The sequence below is a fragment of the Cricetulus griseus genome, chromosome 4 (genome assembly GCF_003668045.3).
Source record: "Cricetulus griseus strain 17A/GY chromosome 4, alternate assembly CriGri-PICRH-1.0, whole genome shotgun sequence".
NCBI lineage: Eukaryota > Metazoa > Chordata > Mammalia > Rodentia > Cricetidae > Cricetulus > Cricetulus griseus.
The window spans coordinates 80123357-80138483 of NC_048597.1; the positions used below are offsets into that span (position 1 = coordinate 80123357).

Here is a 15127-nt window from a genome sequence, read left to right on the forward strand (position 1 = left end):
TCCACCAACCCAGGGATTAATATTGAAAAGCATTTATAATTGATGATATCTGAGTTCAAAGCTCCACCCTAGCACATTATCGTGTTCAAAGAGTGCTGTTGTTTTTCCCCCCCTCAGATATGAAGCTGTTATCTTGAGATAACAAACTGACAGGAATAGGATCAGGAAGTCACACTTTCATTCATTAGAACTTAAACATACATCTCTTGACTCCCAGATCGCTTCTCTATGTATCTCTGCCACAAGCTGCTCAACATCTTATCAACTCCCAGAAGCATACCTTATGGTCTAGGAAGCACCAGGACATCCGGGGTTATAATTCTTGAGGTTATCAGGAAATTGGAGTCTTTGAAATCATCCTATAACCTTGAGCAAAAAGGTGAAGGCTGTCTGCTTTGATAGATAGATGATGGGGGACGTATCCTTTGATTCAATGGGCAATTTGTAAATATAAAACAGTTGCTGGAAAATTTTATTACAGATGAACTATCTCCTCCCCTTACAATGTTTGCTTTTCTTTAATGCAATTGTATTTAAGCAGAAAGGCTCGGGAGGGTCCACATTCAATGCTAAGGAGAGGTTACTGGAAATGAGACACACAGAATGAGAAAAGCAAGCTGTAGATTTGGAACAGGAGTGAACTGAGGCCGTCTGCTCAGCCCTGGGCTGTGCCCACGGGAAATTGAATTCAGAGCTCCACTGCATCATAAATCCAGGGCAGCTGGCAGCAATCCAAGGGAGACTAAAGCTCAACTCCAAGGGCATCTGACGCCAGACTGGCCAACCCCTATAATAATGCTTTCTGAGAGCCGGGTCCCAGCTGTGCTGGACAGGGATTAGGGTTCAACATCATGGCTACATTTATTTACAAGCCTTAGTTTGTTAATGTTAAAATGCAACCAATCCACAGGAAAAATGAGACTCCGTTGTTATTATACATCCGAGGGATAAAAGGCTGGAATTATCCTAACATTCCGAGGATGAAGAAGGGTGGAGGTGGGGGTGGGGAGAGGCTGACTTCTCAGTGGGCTCATTTTCAGATTATTATTATTGACAGGTCTCTCTAGGTAGGTCGCTGTGGCTGACCTGGAACTCACTATGTAAACTAGCCCACTTTGAATTCATAGAGATCTGCCTGCTGGAATCAAAGGTATTCACCACCACACCCAACTTTTATTATTTTTTAAAATAAGCACTTAAAATTTTTTGTTTAGCTGGGCTTCATGGCGCACCCTTTTAATCTCAGCATTTGGGAGGCAGAGGCTGGTGGCTCTCTAAGTTCGAGGCCAACCAGCGTGAGTTCCAGGATAGCCAGGGCTACACAGAGAAACCTGTCTCAAATTTTTTATTTTATTCTATGTGTATCTGTGTTTTTCTTGTATGCATACATGTGCACGGCAAGCGTGCCTGGTGCTTGTGGAGGCAAGAAAGCATGTCGGATACCCTGAAACGAGTTATAGATGTTTGTGTGCCCCCATGTAGGTGCTAGGATGGAACTGAAGTGATCCAGACAAGCAACCGGTGCTCTTAATTGCTGAGCCAAGCCATCTCTCCAGCTCCTTATTCTTTTTTAAACTTTTATTTTCTTTTTAATTAGGTGTATGTCTGTATGTGGATATGTGCATATGAGTGCAGGTGCCCTTGGAAGCCTGGGTATTGAATCCTTTTTGGAGATGGAGTTACAGGGAGTTTTGAGCTTCCCCGTGTGGGTGCTGGGAACCAAACTATGGTCCCCCTGCAAGAGCAGCAAGTACCTTTTACAGCAAAACGATGTTCCCACACAATTACTATGTGTATGTAATGTGTGGACGCCCACTCATGCCGAGGTCACAGTAAAACTTTATAGTCCGTTCTCTCCTTCTACCTTTATGTGGGGGACCAGCCTTCACTCTAGATCTTTTCCCACTCCCCTACTCCGTGCGCGCGCGGCTCGCAACCCTAGCCGCCTGGATTTGTATAGTGGGGCGTCCACGTGCCCCTGATTGACAGGGCTTCTTCTCCAGGATGCCCAAGAGTGTGAGAATGGAGGTTTGAAGGAGTGTGCTACTCGGCAGGATCCAGGTCTCTGGGTTAGCAGCTACTGCAAGACCGGGCGGGGTTTGGAGGGCGGGACCGCCCGGCGTCGAGTCTCCGCCCACACCGACAAGATGGGCGTGGCTTTTGGCGTCACGTGACCGCGCCCGAGCAGGGAGGCCCCGCCCGGCCCTCCGAGGAGGCCCGGCTGCGACCCGGGCCGCGCGCACTGAGGAGCTCCTCGGTTCTGCTCGCGGCTGCTTCTCCTAGTCCCGGCTTTCAGCTCAGTCGCTCCCGCCGGCTCCGGGCTCGCCGGCTGGCGGGGAGTGGCCTCAAGATGGACGAAGGCGGTGGCGGTGAGGGCGGCAGCGGTGAGTGATGGAGGTGTGGCCCTCTCTCTGGGCGGCCCTGAGGCCGGGGGGTCGCGCTGTGGAGAGCCCAGGCTTGAGGCGTGGGGCCGGGTGTGGGGTGGGGTGTCGGCGACCGTGGGGAGGTGCGCGGGGTGAGGCCGGGGCTTAGGCTTCGCAGCCCTGGTGAGAGGACATGTCGGAGACCGCGGGGTCGTCTCCCAGAACGGTCGCGGGTCGCGGGTTCGAGGCCGGGGTCTCCGCGGCGCAGCTCCAGGTGGCCTTTCCGAGATAGGCGCACATTTCAGGGCGACCTTTCCAGTGTCTCTTCGCCAAGGGCGTCCACGCCCTCCCGAGCACAGCTGTTTCGGACGGGCCCCGCTCCCTTTCAGCTCTCCTCAGGTGTCTGGAGCCAGGGAGCTTGTGGGAAATAATGGGGAGGGGAAAGTTTTCAATTTGGATGTCTCAGGGGTCCAGCGAGGGAGGGGTGGGGAGGTTGGAGATCACGACCGCATCTCTGGTTTTTAGATCTGAAGTGTTCGCTGCAAAAGGTTTAAACGACAAGAGGGACAGGCACCTCGAGTCCGGGTCTGAGCATACATTTTTATCAAATTGAAAAAAATATGCTACCGGGTAGTATAAAAATTTTAAGAGGGAGGATAAATAGCTCTGTAATAGGATCCATATCTGGCATGCCCAAGGCCCTGGGTTTGATCCCCAACGCTTCCAAAAGGAAAATATAATTAAGAAATTAAAGTGATCAGGTGGGATCCCTTTAAGGGTGGGACTCAGGAGCCGTGGCCAGAAGCATGACTCTGACTCCAGGACAGGTGCGTGGTGGCAGCCACCTTCCCAGAAGTGGGCTCTCAGTTCCCGGTGTTGCTCAAGCTGTTTGTGCCTTGAGTTCCATCCTGCTGCAAATGTGCTGCTGGTCGTAAACTACTCAGTGGAATACGAATTATTGTTGTGTCATCTTGTGAATTTGGTTTTCCAAAAACAGTAAGAGTCGCCGTATGTGGAGTGCATCGCTGATTGAAGGGTTAAGTACCCCTCACTTTTACCCCAACACCCCGACCCCAAGTTGAAGCTGTCTGGACTTTTTGCTGACAGAATGATCAGAATCCCGTGTAATAAGGGAGTGTTTAGGGAAAAAAAAGAGTCTTAATTACAGGCTGTTGGAGCAGCTGCCTGTAAGAATCAGCAGTATTGAAGTCTTCCCGGTGAAGTGGTTAATCAAGGTGCCTTCTAGAATTCCAGAGCTTCCCTGAAAGAGACGAGGTGGCTAGGCTGGTAGGAAGTTGGCACCCCTCGTGGCATTTGCCAAGTTCAATTCTCATAGTAAAAGCCAGGGGTAGCACAGTGGCAGTGAGTGGGTGTTTTGTTTATGAAAAGAAGAAACCCAGTTACAAACCCTCCTCCATACCGGCTGCTGGTCTGGAGACACTAGATCCCTGTGGGTGCCTTGTCTTTCGCCTATATCATCACACTTGGACATGGTATCTTAGAAAAGACAGTGGGCAATATTTAAACGTTTGACTTAGGAAACTAGCTGGTTTGGCGATTGCTTTGCAGGTGCTCCAGATTCCCTGAGTCAATAAATTCGAAAGATTTGAAGGGAAAAGCCACACAGAGGGAAAAAACTTAGAAGCCAATGTGTTTCAGCAGTTTGAGAATTACAATAATTCTAATAATTACAATAATATTATCAAAAGGGTTTAAAACTATCTCTGGGCTATTAATATCTCTTCTGGGACTATATCCCAGAGAAACAATCTTAAAATTAAAAAAAGATGTTACATTCAATGATACCTCATTCCATGGTAAAATGTGAAAAATCAAGGAACAGGTAAGATTACTTTGAAGAGACATTAAAAATAAGCAATTAAGGGGCCTGCTGTCAAGACAGCCTGACAGCCTTAATTCAGTCTCCAGGAGCCACATGGTGGAAGGAGAGAACCAACGCCCACAAGTTGTCTTCTGACCTCCATAGGCAAGCAGCAACAAGCTTGCACGAATACGGACAATTTAAAAAAGTTACCAAGAATATGTAGTTATTTTATACATTCTGGTCTAGACAGTGTAAACACTGGTAGCGGTCTGGATTTTTCTTTATATTTCCCAGGTTTCTTGAATAAAAATACATGCATTACTTTCAAATTTGAAAAAAAGAACCTCAGCTTATAAAAGATGTGGATATTTTAAATGTACAGTGTCATTTAATTCACCTTTTTGGAACATTTGACAATGAAGAGATTTAATTGATTTTTCTACTCAACTGCCAGACAGCATGCTAGGTGATAGAAAACAACTTTTAACTTTCATTGATTTTTTTTAATTACTTATCAAAATCTTTCCTCTTACAGTGTGGAAAGACACTTGCAGGTACTTTTGGCAATCCTAGAGTATTTAATTTTGAACCATTGAAAATCTTCCATAATTTTGAAATGTGAGTCATTATATACTTATTTATGAACTTGATGGATTTCTATATAACTCTTTACCTATGGAGGTTTGAAGTTAGCATATAGTTCCTTGTAGTAATCCCATTTCCATTTTCAAAAACTGCTTCACTTTAAAAAATTGTCTCTCTCTCTCTTTCTCTCTCTCTCTCTCTCTCTCTCTCTCTTTAAATCAGCCCTTTGATAAAGCTGTTTCAGTTACCAGGGAGTTACAAAGCATAGCATTATTTGGCATATCATCAGAGTATAGGAGAGACCTTTAATCTGCCCCTGGGAACTCTGTTTCAGCTTGCTTAGAAGATAAAAGTTAAATTTACTCAAATAGTTATAGCAGAGGCTGAGGATAATTTAAAAGCTCTTTTTTTTTATGGTTCATGTGTTGGTCAGGTAAAAAGGACTTCAGGAATTGATTCTTACTTGAGTTTTTATAATTGAACTTTTTGTTCAGGCTTTAATTATTTGTTCTTTGCAATGCAAGATAAGGAAAGGATGGCGTATGAATGGCTGGAAGGCGGTTACAAGGAGGAGCAAGTGGGGGTACAAGATTACAAGAACACATTGTTCCATGTAATGTGTGCAGAGTGTAGTTAAGGTATTTTTACTTCCTTTGGCACTTGGTGCCTTTCAGATTTTCTAGAACAGTTCTTGAACTCAGCCTCTACTTAGAAAGTAACAGGCTAGTTTGGCTCCTTGCCAAACTGACCCATGTTTCTGAATGTGCTATTGGACAGATGAAGTGATGGGCGAAAATTGTACCCCTTGCTTTCCCATCTGTGGATGCTGATGCAGTTTGTGCTCAAGCATTCTGAAGCTCAGGATACTCAAATAGGAAAGTAAAGCTAGATGGAGATCCCAACTTTCACCTGTTTGAAACTGTGTATTGGTAAGGCCATTTTAGCCTTTGCTGGCGGCAGTGCAAATTAGTCACTGCTCTCAAGAAGGCTTAATGTCCTGGTGGCTCAGGTCTGTTTCTTGCCCTTCCCTTGGGAAGGGTCTCCCTCCTGCAGGTGCATTTCCTAGACTCTTGGTGAGTGGTCTTACAGGGCTGGGTTTGGCTGGTGGGAGCTTTTGGGGATGATTGGGGGCAGAAAGAAAGGAGAAACCAGGTTAGGCTCTCTTGTAACCGTTCTGCCTCAGGCAGTTTCTCTGCAGCTGCTCTTCCTTTAGGCTTCTGCTCCTGCCATCAGGTATCTGCTCTTCCAGCTCCTGTCTTTCCCACCCCTAAGCTCTGGAAGTGCCTTCTGCCTTCAACTTTCCAACAGAAGGGAGAGCTTGTGGCTCCTCCTGGTCTCTGGGTTGTCTTAGTGTTTCCTGTTTTTCTGTCACATGTGTAACCAATTCCCTACACCAATTTCCCTCTGCTTTAGAGCCTTAAAGAGATGGTCAGTTCCCTGTTTAGACCCTAATGTCAACGGGAGTAATGGGCAATAACTTTTAGAATCACATCTCAAGTCCTCAGATTCAATAATGCAGTTTTAGGATTTAACATGGAGACACATTACATTTGAACTTTTTTGCTTTGGAGACAGGGTTTTTCTGTGTAGCTTTGGAGCCTGTCCTGGAACTGGCTCTGTAGACCAGACTGGCCTCAGACTCAGAGACCCACCTACCTCTGCCTCTCTAATGTTGGGACTAAAGGTGTGCACTACCAGCAGCAGCAGCTTTATTTATTTGTACATGTTTAACAATGGGGATACATTTGCACTTGTGTGGGGCAATAAAGGCAAAAGATTATTCATTGCGTTAAATGTCCATCAGCAGGAGGCTTGGGAGAATAAACCTTAGCATAGGGGATGGTGACTGAAGTTACAAAGTTGAGGAAAGAGGCAAATGGATTGATACGGAAAGACTTCCATGCGTTTTGTGAAGTTACAAAAGCAAAGTAGGAAAATATGCATTGTGTGCTAGTTTCTGTTTTTTGTTTTTTTTGTTTTGTTTTTTTTTTTTTTGGAAGTGTTTGAAAATGAACGAACATTCTGGAAGGTTAAACAAGGAACTAAGAACAATGATCACCTGTTCAGAGAGGCTGATGAATTTAAGTGGGGAGGAAATGTTTCATTCTCTGCCTTTTTATTTCTTGAAATTGGATAAAGTTGAAATAAGCCTGTCTTCATGTTTGCTAAAATTAGAAAACAAGTTTCAGGGAAAAATAATACTCTGTGCTGGTCAGAAAACACCCTTTTTTGTTTGGCACAGTGGATGCCTGTAATCCCTGAGCTTGAAGGCTGAGTTGGAAGTAGGGGTTTTGCAGTGAGTTTTATGTCCAACCTAAACTACACAGTGGGTTCTAAGGACAGCCTGGGCTACAGAATAAAGCCGTCTTAAAATAAAAACAAACTAGTACTACAAAGGCAGGTGTGATAGGGCACACCTTTAATCCCAGTACAGAAGGCAGAGGTAAGTGGATTTCTGTGAGTTTGAGGTCAGCCTCATTTATATAATGAGTTCTAAGATAACCAGGGCTATGTAGAGAGACCTTGTCTCAAAAACGGAACAAACAAAAAATCCCAAAAAGCTAAATGCCAAAAACAAAACAAAACACAAACCTACCCGTACAAGAGAAAGGAAAACACCCCCTCCCCCTTACAAGGAGATCCATATCTCAAAATCACCTTTTTGAGGAAATTTATGTAAGACAAAATATTTATTAAGCACAGTACAATATGCTTCCTATGTGCATTCATTGTATTTGTAGGAAACTAGTAACTGCTCTACTTCTGCGGGCTTAAAGCAGGGCATTGGTGGCGCATGCCTTTAATTCCAGCACTGGGGGGGGGGCAGAGGCAGGAGGATCTCTGTGAGTTCGAGACCAGCCTGGTCTAAAAGAGCTAATTCCAAGACAGCCTCCAAAGCCAGAGAAAGCCTGTCTCCAAAAACCAAAAAAAAAAAAAAAAAAAAAAAAAAAAAAAAAAAAAAAAAAAAGTGACAAGGAGGAGGCTGGAGATTGGGCGTCGAAGAAAGCCCTTGGACAGCCTTTTGGAGCAAGGACTCCTTCAGGTACAGCCTGTAGGGATGGTGATCCAGGGACAGCCTTGTATGTGGCTTGGAGCAACCAGAAGCAGATTTCACTTACAGTGCAAGGGAGCACATTTCAGACAGGGCAATGGTATTAGATTTATCTTTCAGTAATTGTAGCTAATGTCTATATAATGCTCTTTGTCAGGTCCTGTCTCCTGTGCCTTACATATCTTATTTACTCTCCCAAAAATTACCAGTTACAGATAGAAAAATGGAGGGAGAGGGGAAGCTAACTAGTTTGCTTCAAATTCCATAGCTGGTGAGTGGTGGAGCCATGACTTGTATCTATGTTCTTATTTGAGTCTATATTCTTAGTTTACTTAGTTTTCTGAGACAAGCTCTCCCCATGTAGCATTAGCTAGCTTAGCATTCCCAGTGTAGACCATGCTGATCTTGATCCTCCTGCCTCTGTCCCTCAACTGCTGGGATTAAAGACATGTGCCTTGAGTCTATGTTCTTAGCCATTTCCCACCTTGCCTTTTTAAGAAACGTATTCCTGGGTCCCTAGTGAAGAATGAGTTGGAGGAAGAGTAGAAGGTGTGGGACAACAATGAGGAAGTTGTAGTGGTCCAGGTGATTGTTGTAGGAGCTTGCTGGATTGGGAAGTAGTGGTAAAAGGGGATGAAAAGACATATGAGTTGTCTGCATAAAAACTACCAGTGTAGTGGTGCTCTGGAGGCAGAGGCAAGCAGACCTTTGTGAGTTCCAAGCCAGCCTGGTCCATACTGTGAGACTGACTCAAAACAGACAAACAAACCAGAAGCACTATGCATACTGCCCCACTGCTCAGAATTACTGAAATAGCTATTAATCGTATGTGGTGATTTTAGGTATTATTGCAAGTTAGTCCTTTCACCTTAGTATATAGCAGAGATTTGTCCCTCCATCTCAGTATACAACAGTGTCATTCTTGTAGTTGCCCCAGCCAAACATGTGGTGCTATCTTTAGGTTCTCTGCCTTGGCCATCTAACATCCTTCTCCACCCAGCTCCTCATCATCCTTGTTTACAGCGCAGCCAGAGTATGTCCCAGCATTCAGAGTCTTCCCTGCCCTCATCTTAATGGGAGTCCTGCTCTCAGACCTTGCTGTGGCCCACATCTCTCAGTGGGCTACAAAGGTCTGTCAAAGGTTCAGATTCAGGAAGAATGCTCTGTAAGGTTTTGTGGACCACATGCAGCCTGTCAGAAATCTTCCGTCTCCCCCACTTTTACTAATCCTTTAGTATATACTAAATATATATTAACTTATATACTTTAATATATGCTAAATAAAAAATCCATTTGTTCTCCTTGACCTCTTTGTAGGTTTTTTTTTTCTTTGTTTTTCAAGACAATGTTTCTTTGTGTTGCCCTGGCTGTCCTGGAACTTGCTCTGTAGATCAGGCTGACCTCAAATTCACAGAGATCCACCTGAGTGCTGGCACTAAAGGCGTGCTCTACTACTGCTTGGCCTGTTTGTTTCTGAGACAGGTTCTTACTATATATATATCCCTGGCTATCTTGGAACTCATGGGGCCCCTCCTGTCTCTGCCTCCTGGGATTAAAGGCATTTGGCACCATATCTGGCCCTTGTATAGTCCATTGCCTTAATTTTTTTAAAATCTCTCTCTCTCTCTCTCTCTCTCTCTCTCTCTCTGTGTGTGTGTGTGTGTCTGTCTGTCTGTCTGTGTGTCTGTCTGTGTGTCTGTGTCTGTGTGTGTCTATAGAGGCCAGAAGAGCGTTAGATCGCTTGGAAGTGGAGTTGTGAGCCCTCTGACATGGGTGCGGGGAGCTGAACTGGGGTCTTCTACAAGAGCAGCAAGTGCTCCTAGCTGCTGTGCCAGCTCCCTGGTCCCAGTTCTTGCTATCTCAACACCTGAACCATCTTTTCATTTCACTACAGTTACACTTATGGTTACCCCTGCCTCAGGACCTCTGCCCTAGCTGCCCCAAGGCCTTATCCCCTAGCTGCACCTGGTGCCTTCCTTCCTGATTTCATTCAGGGTTTTGTGACTGCAGTGTCTCCCTACTACTGAGGCTTCCCTTAGACAGCCTGTTCAAAACAGCACGCCAATGTTACTCTTCCCATTTTCTCAGCTTACTTTTTCTAGTTTGATTTCTCTTAGCACTTAACACCCCTTGCCCACTGTGTATCTGTTTGTTGTATACTTCTTCTCTTAGAGAATGTTAGTTCTAGCCAGGCATGGTGGCATATATGCCTTTAATCTGAGCACTTGGGAGTTTGAGGCAGGAAGATTGCTGTCAATTTGATAACAGTCAAGGCTACATAGTGACATCCTGTCTCAAAAAAAAAAAAAAAGTTGTGTGACTGCAGAAATACTATCTGCTGCTATACCTTTAAGATCTAAAATATAGCTTTCTGCATCTGTGCACAACAGGTCCTTGGTAAAATTATTTTGGAATGGTCTGTATGTCTATATGCATGTCTGTATTAGAAGCCAGAAGTTGATGTCTGTTTCTCGCACACAAACACATAGACCAACACATGTACATTAAAAAAAAAGAACTAGGGCTGGAGAAATGGCTCAGAGGTTAAGAGCATTGACTGGCTGCTCTTTCAGAGGTCCTGAGTTCAACTCCCAGCAACCACATGGTGGCTCACAACTATCTGTAATGAGATCTGGTGCCCTCTTCTGATATGGATGAAAACAAAGCACCCATATACATAAAATAAACAAATATTTAAAAAAAGATAGAACTATTCAAGAACTCTCCACTTTTTAAAAAAATTATTTTTATTTTATGTTTGTGCTTGCCTGAATGTTTATCTGTGTAACGTATACATGCAATTTCCACAGAGGCCAGAAGAGGGCACAACTTTACCTGGGATTGGAGTTACAGATGGTTGTGAGACACCATGTGAGTGCTGGGAATGGAAACCAGGTTTTCTGGAAAATCAGCTGGTGTTTTTAACTGTTGAGCCACCTCTTCAGCTCCTCACATTTTCTTTTGAGAAAGTTGCTCACTGAACCCAGGGTTGTTGAGCTCCTGTGATTTGCCTGTCTCCAACACCCCAGCCCTAGGCCTGCAGATGTGCAGGTCATGCCCAGTTTTTATGTGGGGGCCTGGGATCTGAACTGGAGGTCTTCAGTCTTCTGCAGCAGGCATTTCACTGCTGAGCCATCCCCAGGTCTCAGTAAATACTTTCAAGTCAGTTGTGTCTAGATATGTAGAAGCTTTGGCCCTATTCTCTGTCATTTTCTGTGGGTTAGAGGCAGCTGTTAAAATCTGCTGTGGGGCCCCGTGGTGCATTTTTCATGCTAGACATAGGTGTGTATTTATGTAAGTCTCCCCTTTTAAATGATAAAACTGCTGTCAACTGTGTGGATGTTTGGCAGCTTACATGTAAATGTGAGAGGACCCACATAATGGTATATGGACTCACAGATCTTGTTTCTTTTAACTTCTCTCACATTTCTGCCTTTGTCCTGGGTTGAACTCTGACGTGTTGCTTCTCTATTGATGTGGTTAAGACAATATGAGATGAGCTCTGCAGGCTTGTCTCTCCATAACTGTGTGAGGTTTTCTGGGTCTGTTGTTGGTGTGGCTGTCACAGGTGATAGGCTTGCTTTCGGTTTTCCTAGATCCAACAGATTACCTTCTCCTTAGGAGTTGGTGAGTACTACTCTAATTTCCCAGTGGCCTCAGCATTTTCTTTTTCTTTCTTTCTTTCTTTCTTTCTTTCTTTCTTTCTTTCTTTCTTTCTTTTTTTTTTTTTTCGAGACAGGGTTTCTCTGTGTAGCTTTGGAGCCTATCCTGGCACTTGCTCTGGAGACCAGGCTGGCCTCGAGCTCACAGAGATCTGTCTGCCTCTGCCTCCCGAGTGCTGGGATTAAAGGCATGAGCCACTAAAGCCGGGTTGGCCTCAGCATTTTGATTCACATTCGTGTTCAGGCTGTTAATGTCTACCTGTTTCGAGGAGTAAGATGCATCGCTGTACCTTTTAAAATTCTTTTTAAGTATGTGGGTGTTTGTCTGGATGTACATCTGTACACCAGAAGAGTGAATTGGGTCCCATTATAGATGGTTGTGAGCCTCTGTGTGGGAGCTGGGATTGAACTCAGGTCCTCTGGAAGTGCAGCTGGTGCTCCCAACCTCTGAGCCATCTCTTCAGCCCCAGTTAAATGTGTTTTTGAGGCTCACACAGACACTGACGGCTTGGAGGGGTTAGCAGTGAAGACCCTCAGAGTTGAAGATGACTTCAGGTGTTTGGCTTATTGTGAGTAGGCTTAGAGAGCAGGACAGGGTTCCTGTGTGTGTTTTGTCAGAAACGTCTTTGCCTTCTCCATCTTCAAAGGCTGCTGTGAGTGTGCAGTTGTAGGTTAACACGTTCATTCCCAAGATATTGGAAGGGACCATTTCACCCATTGCCATGGGCTGCCAGTGCCTCTGTGGAGGATCCTGCTGAGTTTTATGGCTCCTTTGAAGCTAGTATGCCTCTCTCTCCAGCTCCTTTGGTCATCTTCTTGTTCACTTTTCAGCTGTGCAGGGCCCAGAGGTGGTTTTCCTCTGATCTGTCCTGCCTGGAATAAGTTGCTGTGGTTGTTTTCCTTTTCAGTAGGACCATGCCAAGGCTTAATCTTAAATGAGATGTGCAGAATTCCTGGTCATTATCTCTTCATTGATTCCTTCCCCTGGAACTCTGATTACATGTATTTAGATGTGTCTTCTCTGTTGTCATGTGTGAATCTGAGACTAGTGTCTGTACTTTTCAATATTTAAAATCCCCCCTCTCTCTCTCTCTCTCTTTCTCTCTCTCTCTCTCTGTGTGTGTGTGTGTGTGTAGGGGGTCATTGGTAGGTAGGTCTCTTTCCATCATGTGTGTCTTGGAAATCAACTCAGGTTTTCAGGCAGACAGCTTTTGGCTGTTTAGATCTGTTGCTGAAATGGAAGCCTGGCCCGTGATGAGTAGGATGGAGAGGGAACCAGAGATGTCAGAACTCAGGGAGGGAAAGGTAGGGGTGTCTGTGTGTGTGTGTAGGAAAAAATCAGTTTGCACGGGGACCAACAGTGATTCCTTATGCTGAGAGTGTAGGTGTGTACACTTCTGTTGCTTCATCAAAACTGGTAGAAGTCACCCCTTGGCAAGGGGTGGATGAGTTTAAGAAATTAATGGGAGTTCTTATAGGAAGTGGGCTTATCAGTTTGTAATGCAGGACTATTGTAATGTAGGGCAATTTTAAAGTGCCTCCCCCACATTTTTGAGACATTTCTTACTGTGTAGTTTTGTTTTGCCTGGAGCTTGCTATGTAGACCAGGGTGGCCTCAGACTCATAGAGTCTGTCTCTGTTTCTGGAATGCTGGGATTAAAGGCATGCATCACCACATCGGATAGAGATTTTTTTAAATTAAAAAAAAATTGTGGCCAGGCAGTGGTGGCCTATACCTTTAATCTCAGCACTCAGAAGACAGTGGCAGGTAGGTCTCTAAGTTCGAGACCATCCTGGTTTATAGAGTTCCAGGACTATACAGAGAAACCCTGTCTCGAAAAACAACAACAAAATTGTGAGTGTGTATGTGTTTTGGCATAGGCCAAAAGAGGGTTTTAGCTATCTAGGAGCTAGAGTTACAAGGCAACTGTGAGCCACCCATAGATATTAGGAAATGAACTCTGGTCCTTTGCAAGAGCAGTAAGTGTACTTAACTGCTGTGCCGTCTCTTTAGCTCTTTAAAGTGATTTTTTTAAAAAGTAGTTTTAGCTACCCTAAAAACTGATGAAGATACATTAAATATTTTGACCTTTTGGGAAAACAGTAAATGATTTAAGTAAGGGTGGCAAATACCTCTTATCTCTATCTGACTTTGGAAATTACTGTGCTCATAAACTTTAAAGTTGATGTCTGGCTCTGAAATGGCTTGATAGGATAGACTCTGGGATTCAGAAATGGTGTATGCTCTGCCCAGAGACAGTCTAGTAAGCTTTTTTATTTAGGATATGTGTCTTTCAGCCCTATGTAAATATTAGGAGAGACTCACTTGAGTCAACCCAGTTGACTAAGATGATTTTGTAATTTACTTTCACAGAGAAAATTGACTTTATCTGCTGTCTCAGTTCTAGTAAGTCACCAGGAGCACTGTTCACATAGGGGATGGTAAAGTCCTGCAGGAGCTGTCAGCAGGTCTGTTGTCAGTGGCTGGGTGCCCCCTCCAACAAACTTATTTCTGTAATTGAAAAATAAAACCAGCAATTTACTATAAAACTAAGCATTTTGATGATTACTGGAAGGTAATTACTGATCACCCCCCCCCATTTTCATCCAGATGTTTGGCAACACGGGGAAAACAGACTTACTGTAGTTTCTAATTCACTTTCATGGGAACGTATAATATTCACGTTTACTTTGGACAGCGGCGTTTCCTATTTCTGTGGACAGATGCATATGAAACACATGCTCTTGGAGTGGCGCTTGTGGTCCCCGGAGGATTCTCGGAAGGAGGAAATGGGTTGACCTATTTGGTTGCTATGAAGTAAAAACAATCTTGTTTTCTTTCTTCTTCTTCTTCTTTTTTTTTTTTTTTTGTGAACATCTGGGTTGCATTTATTATTTTCACATTCCGGAGGTTCTTTAAAAACCACAATTTGATAATATGAGAGTTCATAGAAGCAGTAACTCTGTAGCTATTTCTAGAATTGTTTTAAATAATAGGCTGGCTGATGGAATTAAATAATTTATTTTCTTTTCTATAAAGCAATATTTAATGCTTTGTGGTTTGGAACCATAGTTATTTGGTGGGGAGGGGGCATGAGAGAAAAGTTGGTCTACCTGTTCATTACTCTGTTCCCTATTTCTGTGTAGTTTGTGATTATTACTGTGTTTCGTCCCCTATCACAAGTCCACCCTGTTTTCTTTCTTGTGTACAGAGCCATGTACAGAAGATATCTCCCCCGGCAGGACTGGGTCCTGGCCACTCAGTCTGAGTACTCTGAGTAATCCCACTTTCCTGTCACCAGTCTGAGGAGGGCCAGCATTGACCGATTGTAGAGGGGTTTCTTGGGGAGGGGGGTGTTTCTTGTCTTAAACATACAGAGGGTACGGTTTTTTTCCTTACATTGAACTTTATTGATCTTTGATGGCTAGTCCATTGAGTTCTAAGCCCACACACTCAAGAGATTTTTGCTGAATTAATCCCCCTTGTAGCATCATTGTCTCTATACTTCCTGTCACATAGGGCAATAAAACCCTTCTTATTAGAATGACCAGGAAGAGGTGTTGTCACTTAGAACCAGAGGCGACTGGCCTGAAGCTATGAGGCAGCAGGTACATTTCCTTTTCCCTCACTCAGCAAGGA

The 15127-nt window shown here is 44.2% G+C and overlaps 1 protein-coding gene across 4 annotated transcripts in view; it reads left to right on the forward strand.

Moving 5' to 3' along the window:
* Window positions 1-2187: 2187 nt before the first annotated feature.
* The window catches only part of Cyth3 (cytohesin 3), a 90278-nt gene continuing 77338 nt past the window's right edge, over window positions 2188-15127 (forward strand). For 2 of the 4 annotated variants that reach the window (XM_027413587.2, XM_035443148.1), the window contains exon 1: window positions 2188-2384. In XM_027413587.2, coding sequence (XP_027269388.1) covers window positions 2351-2384 — 34 coding nt within the window. In that variant the 5' untranslated portion in view covers window positions 2188-2350. Of the gene's footprint in view, window positions 2398-15127 lie in introns of all 4 variants that reach the window. The other 2 variants (XM_027413586.2, XM_035443149.1) reach the window with 2 other exon arrangements.